This window comes from Papio anubis, chromosome 6, assembly GCF_008728515.1.
Source record: "Papio anubis isolate 15944 chromosome 6, Panubis1.0, whole genome shotgun sequence".
In the NCBI taxonomy this organism is placed as follows: Eukaryota; Metazoa; Chordata; class Mammalia; order Primates; family Cercopithecidae; genus Papio; species Papio anubis.
Window position 1 is genome coordinate 31,948,591 of NC_044981.1, and position 20,982 is coordinate 31,969,572.

General features: G+C 52.1%; 1 protein-coding gene across 3 annotated transcripts in view; it reads left to right on the plus strand.

Moving 5' to 3' along the window:
* The first annotated feature begins 8,855 nt into the window (after positions 1-8,855).
* ITPR3 (inositol 1,4,5-trisphosphate receptor type 3) overlaps positions 8,856-20,982 on the plus strand; it is a 75,880-nt gene continuing 63,753 nt past the window's right edge. The window contains exons 1-2 of one of the 3 annotated variants that reach the window (XR_004184265.1): positions 8,856-8,948; positions 9,122-10,221. Coding sequence is in view for 2 of the 3 variants with exons in the window: in XM_031667048.1 (XP_031522908.1) it covers positions 10,133-10,221 (89 nt within the window). In the remaining variant the exon portion in view is untranslated. The remainder of the gene's footprint in view (positions 8,949-9,121; positions 10,222-20,982) is intronic. The other 2 variants (XM_031667048.1, XM_003897461.5) reach the window with 2 other exon arrangements.

Consider the following 20,982-nt stretch of genomic DNA (forward strand, 5'->3'; position numbering starts at 1 on the left):
CCCAGCTCCCTTGCCCTCTGGTTTCCTATTAAGCTGTGCCAATGGGAGGCATTGGTAAGAGACTGGAGGGTGGAGGAGAGAGAGGTGGGTGTATCTGTTCCATCAGGTCCCCACTTCCCCCCAGGCTGGCAGTGTCTGGGCCTTGCCCTCCAGAAGGCTATATTTCCCTCCTTGGCCTTTTCAGGCCTGAGTGGTAACAGCTTCCTGCAGTTGCCTGCTCCAGGGTGCTGCACTACCCTTGGTGCCCACACCTCTGCAAGTCCATCCATTCACTAACCTCTTTTTTTTTTGAGACAGAGTCTCACTCTGTCACCCAGGCTGCAGTGCAGTGGTACAATCTTGGCTCACTGCAACCTCTGCCTCCCAGGTTCACACGATTCTTGTGCCTCAGCATCCCTAGTAGCTGGGACTACAGGCGTGCGCCACCACACCTGGCTGATTTGTGTATTTTTAGTTAGAGACAGGTTTTCACTATGTTGGTCAGGCTGGTCTCGAACTCCTGACCTCAAGCGATCCACCTGCTTCGGCCTCCCAAAGTGCTGGGATTACAGGTGTGAGTCACTGTGCCAGTCCACTAACCTCTCTTTAATCACCTGTTGGGGGTGTGTTGCCAACTTCCTGCCAGGACCTGGCAGATACAGGTCTACATTTTTATTTTACATAGAAGGAAATGGAGACCCAGAGAGGCTGGGAGCTTCTCTACCTAGTTAGAGGCTGGAGCTAGGACTCCAGAAATTTTGCTCCAGGACTTGTCTTATCTTTCTTTCTTTTCTTTCTTTTCCTTCCTTCCTTCCTTCCTTCCTTCCTTCCTCTCTTTCTTTCTTTCCTTCTTTCTTTCTCCTTCCTTTCTTTCTTTCTTTCTTTTTTCTTTCTTTCCTTCCTTCCTCCCTCCCTCCCTCTCCTTCCTTCCTTTTCTTCCCTTCTCCTTCCTTCCTTCTTTCCTTCCTTCCTTTCTTCCTCTCTTTCTTTCTTTCTTTCCTTCTTTCTTTCTCTTGCCTTCCTTTCTTTTTTTTTTTTTTTTTTTTTTTTTGAGACGGAGTCTCGCTCTGTCGCCCAGGCTGGGGTGCAGTGGCCAGATCTTAGCTCACTGCAAGCTCCACCTCCCGGGTTTACGCCATTCTCCTGCCTCAGCCTCCCGAGTAGCTGGGACTACAGGCGCTCACCAGCACGCCTGGCTAGTTTTTTGTATTTTTAGTAGAGACGGGGTTTCACTGTGTTAGCCAGGATGGTCTCGATCTCCTGACCTCGTGATCCGCCCGTCTCGGCCTCCCAAAGTGCTGGGATTACAGGCTTGAGCCACCGCGCCCGGCCTCTTGCCTTCCTTTCTTCTTTCTTTCTTTTTTCTTTCTTTCCTTCCTTCCTCCCTCCCTTCCTCTCCTTCCTTCCTTTTCTTCCCTTCTCCTTCCTTCCTTCCTTCCTTCCTTCCTTCCTTCCTTCCTTCCTTCCTTCCTTCCTTCCTTCCTTCCTTCCCTCCTCTCTCTCTCTCTCTCTTTTTTTTTTTTTGACGGAGTCTCGCTCTGTCACCCAGACTGGAGTGCAGTGGAGCAATCTTGGCTCACTGCAACCTCTGCCTCCTGGGTTCAAACAATTCTCTGCCTCGGCCTCCTGAGTAGATGGGATTACAGGCTCCCGCCACCACACCTGGCTAATTTTTGTATTTTTAGTAGAGATGGGGCTGTTGGCCATGGCTGGTCTTGAACTCCTGAGCTTGTGATCCACCCACCTCAGCCTCCCAAAGTGCTGGGATTACAGGTGTGAGCCACCACACCCAGCCCAGGACTTGTTTTTCACTGTAACTGTGAAGTTGCCCTGGGAGATGTCATAGGTTACCTACCCTATGACCTATCCTCTCAGGGGAGAGGAGGAGGGGGCACCTAGTAATTGAGTGTCAGCCTGGGGAAGACCTGGAGTAGAGGCCCCTTGGTTTCAGGACTCCAGCACCGGGGGCTTATTCCAAGGCCAACACCAGAAGAGGGCAGGCGGCAGGCTTTCTTGTGTGGCTGGTGGGAATCTCGGCAGCGGCTGGCTTTCATCTTTTGTTTCACCAGGCTAGGACCACATGTTGGAGTTAGCTGGCTGCATTCCTCCAGTCCCTTGCATGTGGTAGGTGGTTAGCAAATATCTGAAAGAAATAGATGTGGCATTGATGACTGGGGCATGGGGGTGGGGGTGAGGAAAACAGAACAAGTTCTGTCTCCTTTCTAGCCTTCCGAAGAAGTCAGGTGTGCCAGTGTGTCTGAGTATGTGGATGAGAGTATGTGAGTGAAAGTGTTGGTGTATGAGTGTGAAAGTGCATGAGGGTGTGTGTGTGTGTGCGAGTGTAGGCTCCTGGGGGAGGAAGCCCTGTACACTCTCCCTGGCTGTGGTTAAATGGTTACTCTGGGCTGGGGTGCCTGCCTAGGGCAGCTTATGGCATGGGGAAGGAATTCTCTGGGAACCCCAGCGGGCCTGGATTGGCACTCCACCCGTGGCGGGTGACCCAGCCGGATGGCTGCTACACTGAGTCAGCCCTTCTGGCCCGGCCTCGCCCCACCCCACTTGGCCCTGCTGTCAAATCAGCACTGAGGGTCAGAGGAGCCCTTGAGAACTCCCTGTTATCTGCCCCCAAGCACGAGACTATCTGTCTGCAAAGCTAGCTGCCATAAAGCACAGCTAGCTGCTCTCCTATGCCTCCCTATTACAGTCAGAGAGGGCCAGTCAGAGCTTAAAGAACAGTCAGAGCCAAGGGGGTAATCTGGGAAGGTGATGTGAACGCTGTTTACAATGAGGCAGACACTGAGACTTAGAGAGGTCTGATCCTTGTGCAAAGCCACACAGCAGACCTGAGAGCAAGTCTCTAGAAGGTGGAAGGGAAAGAAGGACATTAGTGGAGGACACCTAGGTTCAGAGCTGCTTGCCCCTCCCCAGATCCCAGTCCCCTTCCTCGGCCGCAGTGTCCTCTTCTGAGTCAGGGAGAAGGTCTGGGCACTGCCCGCCTTCCTTTCCTTGCCTTCTCAGGCCCAGGGTGGATGCAGAGTGTAGGAGGAGAGTTTCCTGGGGGTGTTCTGCTGGCACTTGGAACTTGGGGGTAATGCTTTGAACATCTTTATTTGTATCTATTTTTGGTTATAGGTTATACAGCCACATAGTCTGAAATGTAAAAGTTTTAAAGCTGGGCACAGTGGCTCACACCTGTAATCCCAGCACTTTGGGAGGCCGAGGCAGGTGGATCACCTGAGGTCAGGAGTTCGAGACCAGCCTGGCCAACATGATGAAACCTCATCTCTACTAAAAATACAAAAAATTAGCTGGGCTTGGTGGTGCACGCCTGTAATCCCAGCTACTTGGGAGGCTGAGGTAGGAGAATTGCTTGAACCCAGCAGGCAGAGGTTGCAGCGAGCCGAAATCATGCCATTGCACTCCAGCCTGGGCAACAAGAGTGAAACTCCGTCTCAGAAAAAAAAAAAAAAGGTTTAAAAAGAGATAGGGTAAAAAGTGATCCTTTCACCAGTCTCTGGTCCCCAGACCTCCCACGCAGAGACCCCTAAAATCACTGGCTTCCTGGGAATCCTGATCAGATCTTCTTATTCCCTTTGGGAGGTGGGGCTAGTGGGAGCTAGGAGATACCCAGCCATTGAGTTGGGGCCTGAGCCGGGCAGATTGGTCATGAAGGGGATGATGGTGACCTTCCTGGGCCTGAAGTTGGCCCCAGCTTAACAGCATTCCACTCAAGCCACTCAGAAGAGGTGCAGCCCATCAGTTCTTCCCAATTCCTTAGAGCATCTCTGGAAGCTCTGTGTTCCCCACTCAGGGGACCCAGGCACGTGACACCCCAAGCTGGGGCTCCCACAGTCTCCTTGTGTATCTCCTGGTATAGGGTATATACTTTCTCCACCTCTCTTTCCTTGACAGTTCAATTCCACACAGATTTATTAAGCACTTACTCTTTTGTTTTTCTTTTTTTTTTTTTTTGAGATGGAATTTTGCTCTTGTGCCCAGGCTGGAGTGCAATGGCATGATCTTGGCTCACTGCAACCTCTGCTTCCCGGGTTCAAGTGATTCTCCTGCTTCAGCCTCCCGAGTAGCTGGGACTACAGGCACCTGTCACCACGCCCGGCTAATGTTTGTATTTTTAGTAGAGAGAGGGTTTCACCATGTTGGCCAGATTGGTCTCAAACTCTTGACCTCAAGTGATCCACCCGCCTCAGCCTCCCAAAGTGCTGGGATTTCAGGCGTGAACCACCACACCCAGCCTACTTTTTGTATTTCATTTATTTATTTATTTATTTATTCGAGACAGAGTCTTGCTCTGTCTGCCCAGGCTGGAGTGCAATGGCTTGATCTTGGCTCACTGCAAGCTCTGCCTCCTGAGTTCATGCCATTCTCCTGCCTCAGCCTCCAGAGTAGCTGGGACTACAGGTGCCTGCCACCCATGCCCGGCTAATTTTTTGTATTTTTAGTAGAGATAGGGTTTCACCATGTTAGCCAAGATGGTCTCGATCTCCTGACTTCAGGTGATCCACCTGCCTCGGCCTCCCAAAGTGCTGTGATTACAGGTGTGAGCCACCCTGCCGGCCAATTTTTGTATTTTTAGTAGAGACGGGGTTTCACCATGTTTGCCAGGTTGATCTTGAGCTCTTGACCTCAAGTGATCCACCCACCTTGGCCTCCCAAAGTGCTGGGATTACAGGTGTGAGCCACTGTACCCTGCCAAGCAAGCACTTACTATTTTCCTGACTTGGTCTGGAGACACAAAGTGAAATGGATACAGCTTCCTTCATCTAGCTCACAGTTGGCTCAGGGAGCCCAGAAAGAACAGAATGTTTCAATCCAAGATGGCCCATGATATGCTCTCTGATAGTGGGGGAATAAAGAAATCTCATGTTAAAAAGTCTGTGTTGGTGGGGATACGGTTCAGTGGGCACATTCCCATGTAGCTGGCAAAAGGGTAAATTAGAACATCCAAGTTGGAGAATAATTTGGCAACTCCTTGGAGGTTGACAGTGCAACTTCCCTGTAATCCAGCAATTGTACTAAATTTTTACTCTAGAGCAGGGCTTTTCAGGTTTTTTGACAGGTATCCTCAATAAGAAATATATCATGACCCACAGCACACATGCCACACAACAGACAACTTTCACCCTACTAGTTACCCTGATGATGTGTTACAAACATTGATATTTCCTAGTCAGTTTTGAGTTTTAAAAATGCTGATCTTGGCTGGGCATGGTGACTCACGCCTGTAATCCCAGCACTTTGGGAGGGCAAGGCAGGCGTATCACGATGGCAGGAGATGGAGCATCCTGGCTAACATGGTGAAACCCCGTCTCTACTAAAAATATAAAAAATTAGCCAGGCGTGGTGGCGGGCACCTGTAGTCCCAGCTACTCAGGAGGCTGAGGCAGGAGAATGGCGTGAACTTGGGAGGCGGAGCTTGCAGTGAGCCGAGATCAAGCCACTGCACTCCAGCCTGGGCGACAGAGCTAGACTCCGTCTAAAAAAAAAAATGCTGATCTTCACCCACTAAGTTGATTCCCTAACATATTAATGGGCCTCAATCCATAGTTTGAACAACACTGCCCTACAGACACGCATGTCTGTGCATAAGGAGACAAGAATGTTTATTGCAATGTTGCTGCAATAGCAAAACCTTGATAAGTCTTTATCTGAGACCTGTCACCAGCAAAATGGATAAAGTAATTGTGATGTGGTCAGGAAGTAGACTATCACACAGTAGTTATGTATCAAAGGATACACACAGGGTGATAATATTTATACAAAATATAAGACCTTGCAAAGTGATATCATACATTGTTTATGGATACATTGAAATGTGATACAAACGTAAAAACCTGTATGAAATGAAACCCACCCAAATCAGGTTAGTGGCTGTCTCTGGAGGGAGAGAATGTATTTGGAGAAGGGTGCATAAGGAACTTCAACTGATTTTTTTTTTTTTAAGACAGGATCTCACTCTGTTGCCCAGACTGGAGTGCAGTGGCATAATCATGGCTCATTGCAGCCTCCTCAATCTCCCTGGCCTCAGGTGATTCTCCCACCTCAGCTTCCCAAGTAGCTGGGACTACAGGTGCACACCACCATGCCTGGCTAATTTTGTTTTTTGTTTTGTTTTTGTTTGTTTGTTTTAGAGACAGGGTTTTGTCATGTTGCCCAGGCTGGTCTTGAACTCCTGGGCAAAAGTGATCCTCCAGACTCAGCCTCCCAAAGTGCTGGGATTAGATGTGAGCCACCTTGCCTGGACACAACTGAATTTTGTTAAGTTTTAATTCTTTTTTTTTTTTTTTTTTTATAGATAGAATTGTGCTCTGTCGCCCAGGCTGCAGTGCAGTGGCACGATCCCGGCTCACTGCAACCTCCACCTCTTGGGTTCAAGTGATTCTCTTGCCTCAGCCTCCTGAGTAGCTGGGACTATAGGCACGTGCCACCACACCTGGCTAATGTTTGTATTTTTGGTAGAGATGGGGTTTCACTATGTAGGCCAGGCTGGCTGTGAACTACTGACCTCAGGTGATCTGCCTGCCTTGGCTTCCCAAAGTGCTGGGATTACAGGCATGAGCCACTGTGCCCGGCCTAAGTTTTAATTCTTAAAGAAAAAAAAAAAAAGGAACCAAATTTGGTAAAATACAAAAATTTGACAAAACTAGAGGAAAGATACAGGGTACTCACTGTATTTTTATTACTTCTTAAAGTATTTCATAATGGTACTTAAAAGATTGGTGCTCCAGTATTTTAGGGAAGAAGACTTTATTTTGACTGTGGGAAACTGAAAAGGGGAAGTGCTAGAGGGAGCCACAGGAATCCAGGCACAGCAGTATGAGTGGATGAGGTCCTGGGGAAATGAGAAGGGACACACTGAGTCCTTCCTGCCTGGGATGCTGTGCTGATGGCTCACACTTCCCTCACATGTTAGTATGGTACTCTCTCCATTTAACAGATGAGCAAACAGGCTGAGAGAATGCCTGCTAGAAAGTGGCAGGGCTGGGACTCTAATCCAGGCCTGTAAGAGTCAGCATCCGGGTTGGGCGTGGTGGCTCACACCTGTAATCCCAGTACTTTGGGAGGCCGAGGTAGGTGGATCAAGAGGTCAAGAGATTGACAGCATCCTGGCCAACATGGTGAAAACCTGTCTCTACTAAAAATACAAAAAATAGCCGGGTATGGTGGTGGGCACCGGCTACTCAGGATGCTGAAGCAGGAGAATCACTTGAACTTGCGAGGCAGAGGTTGCAGTGAGTCGAGATCGCACCACTGCACTCCAGCCTGGGCGACAGAGTGAGACTCCGTCTCAAAAAAAAAAAAAAAAAAAAGGGAGCCAGAGCCTGCACTCTTGACCAGTCCACAGCATGGATCCTCCTTGAGGAGCAATCGTGTTGTCCGCAGAGGGTGGGAGGACAGCAAGACTTGAGGGTCTGGTGTGCTGGGCTCAGGTCTGTAGACTATTCTGTGGGCAGTGAGGAGGCATAGGAAGGCTTCACGCAGGAAGCAGGGGAGGGAACTCACTGGAGCTGTACCACCTGTTTCTTAAACTTTGGTTTTCATTGTTGTTGTTTAACCAACAGAACCTTTCTTGAAACAAATTCTAACCCAAAACCTAGGTGTATAAAAGAGCTTACAGTGGAGCTGATTTGGAAGAAGCACGTGACAGGGGCCCAGAGCCCTCACCTCTGAGACCTCCTGGTTGGTGGAGAGACAGAGGCTCCAAGTACTCCTAGGATGGGGAGGGGTGGGGAGAACCAAGGCCGTGTGCTTTAGTCCAGAGAGACCCGAAGTGGAGTGACCTCCATTCCTGGCTGCTACACTTTGGCTGAGTTATGGAACCTCTATATGGATGTCAGGGGAGGAAGGAGGTGGATTCCTGGGTGTGGCTGTGGCACAAGTTCTGAGTGCAGCCACTGGAGGCAAGTTTTCAACTTGTCCCTCTTCATCCTCATGGTCTGGGGAGGGGAAAAAGGCAATTGGGCCCAGGCTGACAGCTTGATCAGAGCCTGGTGCCCAGCAGAGGCCTGACATAACAAGCCTTCGATAAATGCTTATGGAATGAAGGCATATTTTTCCCTTCTAACTATTGGGGAAGATACAGGAGGCCTGACTCCTGGGAGCAAGTGAAACTGTCCCAGGGGCTGCCCCTTCTCAGTGAGGCTCCAGGGACCCATTGCTGTGGCTCAGTTGGTGCGGGGTAATAGGAGAATACCCGGCTAAAAATCAGAGGCTTGGTTGGCTTCTGCCTCCAGTTGCCAGGAATCTACTGTGTGCCCTTGATGGGTGGTGTTCCTTCTCTGGGCTTTGGCCATCTCTTTTTGGCACAGTGGACTGGATGAGGTTTTTCAAACTGCAGTTTGCAACCCATTTGGGACATTAAAAAAAAAACAATTCAGTGGGTAACAATCAGCATTAAAGCAACAACAAGAACACAACTGAAATAGAATAGAAAATATCAGCGTGCATCAAAGGTCATAAGAGTAAGTATTGTTTGGTGAACTATTGTTTTGCTTATATATAGCTGAAGGTGTGGACTGCTCTGCTATAAAACTTGTTACTGTTTGCCCTGGTGAAAAAACAAAACTGTAAAACAAAGTACTTAGTGATCTTGGAGGTGTCTTTCCCTCGCATATCGTTCCTGGGGTCTTCGTAAAACAAACAAACAAACAAAAACCAACAACAACAAAAAACCACTGCCTGGGGCTCTTCTCCTCGCAGGGTCAGCAGCTGTCTCTTTGCTTTTAGCTGTCTCCACCCCTCCCCTAGCCTCTCTTCTTCCTGCTTCAGTCACCGAGTCCCCTCCTCCCTTTATCACAGGGACAAACGCCCCCCACAACTCAGGAAGTGGGGGTGGAGGGTCCGAAGGGAGCAAAAGTGATCAAATGGCGGTGGCAATGGGCACCCTATCTTAGGCGTTCAAATAAAGGACTAGGAAGCAAACACCCAAGCACCGGGGAACAGAACAGAAAGTAAGCGAGTCAGGGACGCGAATTTGAGGGCAGGACTTCGGGAGCCAGAGCCTGGCGGCGCCGCCGCAGCGGGTCAATCCAAGGGGGCCGGCACCCAGACTTGGCATCGTTAGCCCTTGGGTGTGCTATCAACTAGCGAAGGTAATTTTCATCCCTCCTTTTTTGTTTGAAAGGAAAGACGGAAGGAGCCAAGAGAGTTTTGGAGCCAACTCCTGGAGAGGGAGCGGCTGAACTGATTCGGAAGTTGGATCTCTGTACACAGGAATGCGGAGAGAAAAAAAACAAAACCCACCCCATTGCTTCATTTCCCCTCCAAGCCTGAGCACTTTCTATTGTGCAATGAAAAGACTTTCCACATTGAGAAAAATTAATCCCGAATTTGCTCTGCAAAGGGATGAGCGCGCCTCTGGGCGCTAGCCTGCTCTCAGCTGGGCGCGGAGACCGCGCGGTGGCCGCAGGGCGGCCGCGGCCAGGGCGCTCCAGGGCGCGTCCTCCGCGAGCGGCTCGGGGGTGGCGCCCGCTGGAGAGAGCTGGACTCCCCCTTCCGCGGGCGCCTGCACTGGCTCTTAGCCAGCCGAGGGCCCGGGTGCAGATAGTCCGGGAACCCCGAGGGCGGAGAACTCCCCACTACGCCTGGGCCTCACAGGGATGGCAGTTCCGCGAGCCCCCTAGGCTCGGGGGCTCCCCGTTTCCGTGCAGGACGCCTTTGGGGATCAGGAGGGCTGGAGGCGCATTTGGCGTCCGGGAGGCCGGGCCCAGGACGCGCGAGGAGCGCGAGGCGCCGGGAGGCGGGCGGGTGCACATGGGTGCCGGCGGGCGGGCTGCCGGGGCGGGGGGGGGGGGGGGTGCCGGGGTGTGGCCTCCCCGCCTCCCGGGCGGGATTTGCATGTGTGTGGTGGCCCCAGACTTCCTGCTCCTTCTACGCTGCAGGTACGCGCTGGCCGGGCGGGGCGGGCAGGCGGCGGGCGCGCCAAGACGCGGGCACCTCCTTACCCGGACCCCGGGCCCCGCCGCGCAGCCTCCTGGCTCCCGTGGCCGCCAGCCCGCCCCGGCCGCACCGAGCGTCGGGCTCCGAGGTGGGGGCGCGCCCCTCGCCGCCCCCCGGACGCCTCAGTCCTCCGCACTGAGCTTGGCCACGCGCCCCTAGGCGCCCCTCACGCCCCGGGCCCCGGAGGGCCGCAGCCATGAGTGAAATGTCCAGCTTTCTTCACATCGGGGACATCGTCTCCCTGTACGCCGAGGGCTCAGTCAATGGCTTCATCAGCACTTTGGGGTGAGTGAGCCGAGCTCCAGAGGGGCGCGGGCAAAGAGGGGGCACCGTGGGCCCTGGTGCCAGCTGCGTGCGTCCAGCCGCCACCGCCCCCTGACAGAGGGCCTGGACGTCCCCCTAGTCTCAAGGAGCAGGGAACGGCTCGCCTCCTTCTTTTAGAGAAAGGAAGTGAAGTATTTGCTCAGGTAGGACTGGGGCGCCCAACTCGAGTTGGCAGGAGACGGCCCCCTCGGCGCAGCCTCTATCCTCCCGCGCACTCCTTTGGAGGGGGCGGAGGGGCCGAAGCTTCCTTTGCAGGTGGTCGCGGGGGCGGGCAGGTGGGTGGCTGGAGGCTGAGTTGGGGGAGGGCAGCCGGCCCGGGACGTGCCCGGCTCTGAGGGTAGGGCGGAGCTGTGGGGGGTGGGCAGGCTCAGTTTGGAGCCCGTAATCCTCTATTACCGATCCCGTGGTGCCTTTGAGGGGTCGCACCTTCTCCTCACAGCTCTCTCCCTGTTCTTCCCAGCTTCAGTAGGAGTGTCTTCTCAGCCCTCCCCTTCCAGGCTCCAAGGTCCTGGCCAGCTGCCCCTTCTCCCCGCCTCTCCCATTCAATTTCCTGCGCGGGTCATCTGGCGCCCTTGGGTCCTTGGTTCTAGCTTCTCTCCAGCACTTCACAAACATTAATTAATTCTGGCCGCCACCTCCCAGGGTCTGGGCTGGATGAACAGGGAATCAATTCATGTCCCTGGAGAGAGCCAGGCCTGTAGCAGAGATAGGGCAGCAGAGAAATTAGGCAGAGAAGAAGGGTTTATCTTCAGAGGAGCAGCTGGGTGATTCGCTGGATGGGAGTGTACTGTGGTTTCTCCAGCCAGGCCCCAGGGCAGGGTCTGCTACCTTTGTCCTGTTTTCAGTCCGGGGGGCCTGGGTTAAATTGTATCATCCTCCCAACCACACGTGGCTGTCTTCTAGGGTACACTCACCCTCCTCTGCTGACCCACTCAGTGGGACCAGCCAGCCATGTGGTGCCTTCTCTCTGGTGGCCTTGGAGGACAACCTGGCACCCTCAGCTCAGGACTGACGCTGGACAGGGCCCGGCTCACCCCAAGCCTGGGAGGTGAGGGGTCACCGGTCTCTCCCAGGGTTGCTGGGAGTTTAGCTTTCTTTCTTTTTTTTTTTTTTTTGAGTCGGAGTCTCGCTCTGTTGCCCACGCTGGAGTGCAGTGGCACAATCTCGGCTCACTGCAAGCTCCGCCTCCCGGGTTCACGCCATTCTCCTGCCTCAGCCTCCTGAGTAGCTGGGACTACAGGCGCCCGCCACCGCGCCCGGCTAATTTTTTGTATTTTTAGTAGAAACGGGGTTTCACCGTGGTCTCGATCTCCTGACCTTGTGATCCGCCCGCCTCGGCCTCCCAAAGTGCTGGGATTACAGGCGTGAGCCACCGCGCCCGGCTAGTTGCTGGGAGTTTAGCTTTCATCTTGGTGTAAAGGGAATGGATTGTGGGATTGGAGGGCTGGCTCTGCCAGCAGGGAGTTCTCACCTGGGATTCCAGCGTACCCTGCTTGCCTTCTTGCAGAACCATCCAGGTCCCTCCTGGTGCCCTCCCTTTCACATGTGGAATCCCTGGCTGTTTGTCCCCACTTCCACTAGATCTGACTTCTTCCCAGCTCCCTAGAGGATGGGGGTGGAGCCACATCTGGGCCAGCATCTGTGCAGGCCTCCTCCAGAGAGCAGTGACTAGGGCTAGTGACGTCAGGGCTGCCCATAGTAGGTACAGAGTAAACACCCCTGATGAAGCTGAGGGAAGGAGGAGAGGATGTGGGGGGCTGAGAGGGACATAGGGAAATATTGTGGAAGTCCCCTCTTGGTGTCTGAAGAGCACCAGGGACTTTTGGGAAATGACCACCTCTGTTGCTTAGTGCCTGGCTTGGGGCTAAACACGTGATGATTTTCAAGCGCCTGTGAGTTTTTTTTTTTTTTTTAGACAAGCTCTCACTATGTCACCAGGCTAGAATGCAGTGATGCAATCTCGGCTTACTGCAACCTCGACCTCTGGGGTTCAAGCAATCCTCCTGCCTCAGCCCCCAAAACTAGCTGGGACTATAGGCACATCACCACACCTGGCTAATTTTTGTATTTTTTTTGTAGAGACTGGGTTTCATCATGTTGCCCAGGCTGGTCTCCAACTCCGCAGCTCAAGCAATCCGCCCACCCCAGCCTTCCAAAGTGCTGGGATTATAGGCGTGAACCACCGTGCCCTGCCTAGCACCTGTGAGATTTAACAGAATCAGGGAAAACATCTTATTGCTGCTTCCCCTACCCTCGTGCAGGCCTCACTCCCTCACAAAGGATTCCCTCTGTTACCTCCATAACTTCCTCCCACCTTGGCCCTTCCTGCCCCAGGAACTGCTTCTTCCAGTCTACCTTGATCCTGGGACAGATCCTGGTGACCTCTAGAAAGCCCTTCTATGCCAGGGTGCCCTCCCCCTGCAAACACCTCCAACATCTCCTGATGTTCCACCAGCGGGCGTCCACCCTCCTAGCATGACTTTCTAACATCGGCCTGTGCATGTCTGCATCATACTTTTCTGGGGCTTTTTCACCTTCCCACACCTGGAACTCCAGGTGTACCACACGACTGCAACCTGTCCCGTGCTCTCAGTCTCTTTACCTTTGCTCTTGGGTTGTTCCCGCCCTTCAGCAAGTCTCCACCTGGGTAAATCTGTCCCACCCTCTAAGGCTTAATGCAAAGTGGCCTCTTTTGAGAAATCCACCTTCCCCTACCCCTAGGGCAGAATTAACCCTTTGTCCTCTATGCTTTTGAACTGCTTTGTCTGCTTTGTACAAACCACTCTCTGGTGTTCCTCACATTGGAGGCTTCCCTGTAGGCCCAGGAATGCTGGGCACCTTGCCAGGATTAACACCATTCATATATTTAGCCGGTCCACAGGCACTGTACTGGGTGCTGGGGACTTGGTAGTGATTAAGGGAGCTGTGCTTCCTGCTTCCTTGGAACTTAAAGGTCAAAGAAGGAATGATTTGTAAGTGCTGTAAGTAATCAGTCCAGCAGCTTCAGCGTCACCAGGAAGCTTGTCAGAAATGCAGCATCTCAGACCCCATGCCCAGTCCTACTGAATGAGAATCTGCATTTTATTAAGATCCCCAGGGGACTGGTGCATTAAAGTGTGAGGGGTGTTGCTCTAAGTGATTTTCTCTCTGCCTCATCCACCTCAGAATCCTTCTGCCTCCTTTCTTAACTCTGGTCCCCTCTGCTTTTCCCGAGGCCGTTGGTGCCCATGTCTGTGAACCCGTAGGCTGATTTGACTGAATTCCGGGGCTAACCCAGTGCCCAGTGTGTAGGCCTCAGGAGGTACCCAGTAAGGGCTGGATAAAAATGAATGTGTTGAAGGCAGGGGTGGCCTTGGTGGGCAGATGGGCCAGGTCACCTGGGAGATGGGAAGGGGGCATTGGTTAGGGAGGGAGGCAGAGGCAATCTTCAGATTCTGGCCAGAGTTCTTCAGTGCAAAGTGGAGGAGGCCAATCAGAGCCTCCTGGCGAATAAGAGGTCCTGGTGAAGATTGTACATTAACTCTAGGTGAGAAGGACGGGAGGGGTCTGGGGAGTGGATCCAGGAGCGGTTGAGACTGCGGGCCGGCAAAGGAAAGCAGGCCCACGCCTGTTTTTGGCAGGAGAGCGAGGCCAATGCCACTGCTTTATCCTTCACCACAGGTGGGAGCATCAGAGGCCAGGGCTGGAGTAGCTGATCAGGGCCAACAAAAAGTGGATGATTTAATATGGCCTTAGGCCAGTGGCTAGGGAGAACTTGCCTTGGGTACACAGGGTAAACCCGTCAGGATCTCAAGTCATCTCTTGAAGACCTCATTTTTTTTTTTTTGAGACAGAGTTTCGCTGTTGTTGTCCAGGCTGGAGTGCAATGGGGCAATCTTGGTTCTCTGCAACCGCCGCCTGCTGAGTTCAAGGGATTCTCCTGCCTCAGCCTCCCGAGTAGTTGGGATTACATGCATGTGCCACAACACCCGGCTAATTTTGTATTTTTAGTGGAGACGGGGTTTCTCCATGTTGGTCAGGCTGGTCGCAAACTCCTGACCTCAGGTGATCCGCCCACCTCGGCCTTCTAAAGTGTTGGGATTACAGGCGTGAGCCACTGTGCCTGGCGAAGATCTCTTTTGAGTACCTGGAGAGGTGGCCCCAGACCCACAGACAGTAAACTGGGGGAGTGCAGGTGAACTGGGTCTTGGAGCTAAGCTTTCAACATTTGTCACAGTGCCTCTGCCCACCCATGGCTCAGCCTTGGAGCCTCATTTGGAGCTCTCAGGGCCTCTGGACCTGGATCACCCAGGGCTGGGTAATCATAGTGAGTAGGGGACGCTGCCTCTTACCCATGGGGTTCCCTGTCTACCTGCCAGCCTGACCTACTTCCCTGGAGGTCAGGACCCAAAAAGTATGGGGGTAAATATAGAGGAAGCCCCAGGTCTCCAGGTTCAGGATCCCTAGGTCAGAAACCTCAGAGGCATAGCTCTCAGGAAGGATGTCTGTCTCATGTTCCGTCACCAACTTTTTGGGTGGTTTCCGTTTTGTTTTGTTTGAGATAGGGTCTTTGTCACCCAGGCTGGAATGCAGTTGTGCTGTCTGGGCTCACTGCAGCCTTAACCTCCTAGGCTCAAACAATCCTTCCACCTCAACCGCCCGAGTAGCTGGGGCTACAGGCATGTGCTACCACATCTGGGTAGTTCTTGTATTTTCTATAGAGACAGGGTCTCCCTCTGCTGCCCAAGCTAATCTCAAACTTCTGGGCTCAAGTGATCCTCTCTCCTCGGCCTCCCAAAGTGCTGGGATTACAGTCATGAGCCGCCGTGCCTGGCCATTGCTGGGTGTTTTGAACAAGGCCCTGCCTTCTCAGAGTGAGTTTCTGTTGGCCTGCATTATCCTCTAAGGGGCTCTGCGTGTACCTGAGAATCGCCTGGGGATTAAAAAAAAAAAACAGTTTCAGCTCCCAAGTCCCATACCAGAACAATTGAATCACCATCTCTAGGGCTGGGGTCTGGGTGTTGGAGTTTTAAAAAGTTCTCCAGGTGGTTTTAATAAGTACCTAGGGCCTGGATCCCTGATCTGGGGGCCCTCCCAGGCTGACAGGCTGTGAGGAAGCCTGCCTGCTAGGTCTACCTGCCCTTCAGCCCAGAAGGCCCATCTCTTTGCCCTCATCAGACTTCATAATGTCATTCAACAAACATTTATTAAGCATCTACCATGTGCTAGGCAAGGCACTGTTTTAGGCACTGGAGAATCAGTGGTAATCAAGGCACAGGTCCAGCTTGTTCCATTCTGTGCAGTGGGGCCCTTTGAGCCTTAAGTCTCTGAGACACATGTAATTCCAGGAGTGGGGGACTGCCCTTCCCTTGCTGACAGCATTCCCTGGGTGGATTTCAGACCTGCCTTGGCTTTCTTTTCTTTTTTTTTTGGAGAGAGTTTTACTCTTGTTGTCCAGGCTAGAGTGCAATGGCACAATCACAGCTCACCACAACCTCCGCCTCCCGGGTTCAAACGATTCTCCCTCCTCAGCCTCCTGAGTAGCTGGGATTACAGGCATGCGCCACCACACCTGGCTAATTTTTTTGTATTTTTAGTAGAGACGGGGTTTCTCCATGTTGGTCAAGCTGGTCTGGAACTCCTGACCTCAGGTGATCCGCCTGCCTTGGCCTCCCAAAGTGCTGGGATTACAGGCATGAGCCACTGCGCCCGGCTTGGCTTTCATTTAATTGTGATTTCACTGGAATGAGATGTTAGACTTCTGTTCTGTACCCCAAGGCAGAGTCTTGGTCTTAGCCTAATCCATGCAACTCAGTTTTTGAAAATATATGTATTTTTCAGATTAAAAAAATATATACATTCTTTGGAGAAAATGTGAAAAACTCAAAAAAATGATCTGTCATACCACTATGGCTTACATGAACATTCTCTGTGACCTTCTAGCCTTTTATATTCATAAATGAACGTTTACAAACAGTATCAAACTGCACGTATGGCTTCGTACCCCGTCCTTTTTTGGATATATGTAGAGTGAGCTGTATTTTCCCATGCCAACACACCATTGTTATGGCTGCACAGCCATGGTATGCTGTACCGTAATTTATTTAAGCAGCTCTAGTACTATTCAGCATTCAGGCTGTTTGTAAATTTTTGCTGTTAAGAACAATTTGCCCTGAACATCCTAGTGCATACATGCCTGAACACTTGTCTAGTTATAGTTATCCTCTCAGGTAATACGTTTCCAGAAATGGAGATCAAAGACAGGGTACACCTTTAACTCTTTTTTTTTTTTTTTTTTTGAGGCGGAGTCTTCACTTTGTTGCCCAGGCTGGGGTGCAGTGGCACCATCTCGGCTCACTGCAAGCTCCGCCTCCCGGGTTCATGCCATTCTCCTGCCTCAGCCTCCCGAGTAGCTGGGACTACAGGCGCCCGCCACCGCGCCCGGCTAATTTTTTGTATTTTAGTAGAGACGGGGTTTCACCGTGTTAGCCAGGATGGTCTCGATCTCCTGCCGTCGTGATCCGCCCGCCTCAGCCTCCCAAAGTGCAGGGATTACAGGCGTGAGCCACCGCGCCCGGCCTACCTTTAACTCTTAGGCTCCCTAACTTTTTGTGTTTCTGTAGTGGTGGAGGGGTATGGGAACAGAACTCGGTGCCACAGAGGGTCAGACCCGATTCATGTCATGTGTGAGTGTTGCACTAGCATGTGGGGAGTAAGACCAGCCTCTGCCCTTAAGATTAGGTGTCAGGCACTTCCCAGGCAGTGCGAGGATGTGATGGAGAAGGGATGAGGGGGTGGCGCAGGGTTGGCTCAGCCTGGAACCAGTGCCACACGTCCACCTTGGGACTCCAGATCCTCAGGCTGCATCCAGCTCCTTGGCCTGAATCCTGCCTGCCTGAGAGAATCCTGCTGGAGCCACTTGCTCACACTCTGCCCTGCCCTACATTCCTGACCCCACATCCCCTCCCTAGCTTGGCCCATTGGGGCAGTGGCTTGGGTTGGGGGTGGGGACATATGCTGAGTTTTAGGTGGGGCCATACCAGCTTTCTGCTTTCAACTTGTGGGGAGGTTTCTGGGTTTGGATGACCTCTGCACACATGTCTGGGTCCCTGCGTGTCCACCCCCAGCCCTGCTCTCTAGACTTCACCCCATGTGGGGCTGGGGCACCCCTCTCTAGGAGTGAGGACTGTGTGAGTGGAGGGGAGGAAACCTGGGGTTGGGAAAGGAGGAAAGCAGAACCCAGATCTCTACTAAGTTCATCACAGGCCTCTGAATGTGAGCTCTGAGCCCCTTGGGTATGTCAGGCTGGACATGCGAAAGGTGCCAACGGCACCCAGCATTTGTACCTGCAGTCACAATTCCCTGCAGTCAGGACTCCTGGCTTAGAGAGCTTGGAGTCACGCGGCAGGGGACTGAGGAGAGAAGGTTACAGGGCCTTTCAGGCTAGGGACTGTGAGAAAAATTGTGGGTGCAGAAATAAGGCTGGGCGTTCACAACACAGTGAGTCCAGGGTGTGGGCTGGGGATGGAACTGGGTGGAGCCACATTACAGAGGGATTTCCACTTGGGGAGGCAGTCAGGAGAAACTCACTGCAGAGGCTTCAGTGAGGAAGTAAAATGATCAGAGTGGTATGTTTTTTTGGCCAGCAGGTGGGCAGAGCCAGAAGGGGTTGTGAACACAAATCTCAGTCCAGGAGCAGCTGCAGGTGCTTGAGGCAGACACCTGTGCATATTTGGTTAACAAATTGCTCTTCCCGTCACTCAGCCAGCCAGCCATTAGCCCTTCCTGCACAGTGCAGGAGAGCCCTTTCTCCAGCATGAGTCTAGAAATAGATGATGGGGGTGATATAGGTAATGGGAGGGAGAATTAAGTCTGTCTCAAAGATGATGATGATGATCATGGCAGTGGGTAGACTTTACAGGTCACTTACTTATGGTGGCTATGGCCTTTACGTATGCTCTCACAGCCTGAGGCATAAATATAATTCAGGAAAAGTAGCGAGAACCATTTAGAACACTAATTTGCTTACCACCTAGACTTAATCATTGTTTACAGTGGTCACATTTGATACATGTATTTTCTGCTGAAGTATTTTATGATAAATTACATACATTGCATCTTTTTCACTTCTAAATATTTTATTATACATTCCTATGTAACTACAGTGCTGTGATCACATGAATTAATAGTTTCCGCCGGGCGCGGTGGCTCACGCCTGTAATCCCAGCACTTTGGGAGGCCGAGGCGGGCGGATCACGAGGTCAGGAGATCGAGACCATTCCATCCCGGCTCACACAGTGAAACCTCGTCTCTACTAAAAATACAAAAAACTAGCCGGACAAGGTGGTGGGCGCCTGTAGTCCCAGCTACTTGGGAGGCTGAGGCAGGAGAATGGCGTGAACCCGTGAGGTGGAGCTTGCAGTGAGCCGAGATGGCGCCACTGCACTCCCGCCTGGGCAACAGAGCGAGACTCCGTCTCAAAAAAAAAAAAAAAAAAAAAAAAAATAGTTTCCTAATAGCATTCAGGACCCAATCCATAGTCAGATGTGCCCATTGTCCTTAGTGGTATGATCAGAGTTCACTGTAACCTTGAACTCCTGAGCTCAGGCGGAAGCTGAGACCACAGGCACGCACCACCATGCCCAGCTAATTCTTGTATTTTTAGTAGAGACGGAGTTTCACCATGTTGGCCAGGATGGTCTCGATTTCTTGACCTCGTGTTCAGCCTGCCTCGGCCTCCCAAAGAGCTGGGATTACAGGCATGGGATTACACTGCACCCGGCCTAGGATCCTGATTTAAAGAAACCAATGGTCAGGCCCGGCGTGGTGGCTCACGCGTGTAATCCCAACACTTTGGGAGGCTGAGGCGGGTGGATCACCTGAGGTCAGGAGTTCAAGACCAGCCTGCCCAACATGGTGAAACCCGTCTCTACTAAAAATACAAAAATTAGCCGGGTGTGGTGGCTGGCACTGGTAATCCCAGCTACTCTGGAGGCTGAGGCAGGAATCACTAGAACTCAGAAGGGAGAAGCTTCAGTGAGCCGAGATCGCACCACTGCACTCCAGCCTGGCAACAGAGCGAGACGACTCCGTCTAAAAAAAAAAAAACCCACGGAGATCCTGTCAAGGTCCTCATGTTACATTTTCTTATGCCTCTTCAGTTTCCTTTAATCTAAAACAGCGCCCTGCCCCCATCTCCTTTTCCACCATGAACACCGATTTTCTGGCAAGGCGGGGTTGTGGTGTAGGCTGCTTCACTTTCTGGATTGATTTGTCAGAGCTGCCTTTGTTGCTTTGTGTCCCAGTGAGCTCTGCAGAGGTTTGGAGGCAGGGCGAGCTGGCCTGAAGGTCTGCCCTGCTGAGGGTCCTACAGCCTCAGTTACTCTGTCAAGTGAGAAAGACTGAGAATCCAGTTCTGGGTTATGGAGAGTGGGAGACAAGCCTGGGGTTGGCAGGCCAAATATATGAGGCAAGGGCTGGCTGGCGGCCCATGGTTGCACCTTTTCTCCCTCTCTTCCCAGCTTTCCCTTTGGTCTCCTGATCCCTGTCTTTCTTCTCCTTGGCCTTACTGATATGTCCTCCCATGCACCCAGCACCGCTGTAGAGACCCCAGGACTTGTCAGAGAGCCTGCCTGACGCTGACAGCCAGAAACCCAGGCCTGTGGCAGAGGCAGGCTGGGACACTGGCCTCCACCTTCCTTTCTACTGGGCCAAGTTTAGTTGTTCTTGCTATCTCCATTCTTCCTGGAGAGACTATTGTTGGGGTTCTCTGCGTGTGTGGCTTATTGTCCTTTCTAGACTTTAAGCTTTCTGAAGGCTTTAGCTGTACTTGTTTTTAAATTCCATATATTCCATATACTGCCTGGCCCCTTGTTGGCACAGGGTGAATTCTTGGTAAAGATATGTAGAGGCAAAGGAAATGGTTGCTTTTGCAGGGATGCAGGAGTTAATTTCTTTTCTCTGATGAGCCAGAAACCCCAACCAGTGAATCCGGGTTCCTCTCTTAACATTCCGCCTAGAAGGTGTGACTTTGGCTATCTGGAGAAAGGGCCTCCCCAGGCTTTCCACCCACCACCAGCCCATCCCAGTGTTCTGACAGTGCCTGCTGTTGGAGTGGCGTCCTTGGGGCTGGCCTGCATCTGTGGAGTGGTGGCCAGTTGTAGAGTCCAGCCCTACGGGGCTTAGCCAGTGTTCTCCCCGTGTGTGCAGAGACGAGAGACTGTAATAAAGGAACAAGACAAAGAGATAAAGAGAAAACAGCTGGACTCGGGGGACCACTACCATCAAGACGCGGAGACCAGTAGTGGCCCCGAACGACTGGGCTCGCTGCTATTTATTGTATCCAAGACAAGGGGGCAGGGTAAGGAGGGTGAATCTTCTGAGTGATTGACAAGGTGAAGCAAGTCATGTGATTACAGGATAGGAGGCCCTTCCCTTTTAGGTAGCTGAAGCAGAGAGGGAAGGCAGCATATGTCAGCGTTTTCTTCTCTGCACTTACAAGAAAGATTAAAGACTTTAAGACTTTCACTATTCCTTCTACTGCTATCTACTACGATCTTCAAAGAGGAACCAGGAGTACGGGAGGAGCATGAAAGTGGACAAGGAGTGTGACCACTGAAGCACAGCACCACAGGGAGGGGTTTAGGCCTCTGGATGACTGCGGGCAGACTTGGATAATATCCAGCCTTCCACAAGAAGCTGGTGGAGCAGAGTGTTCCCTGACTCCTCCAAAGAAAGGAGACT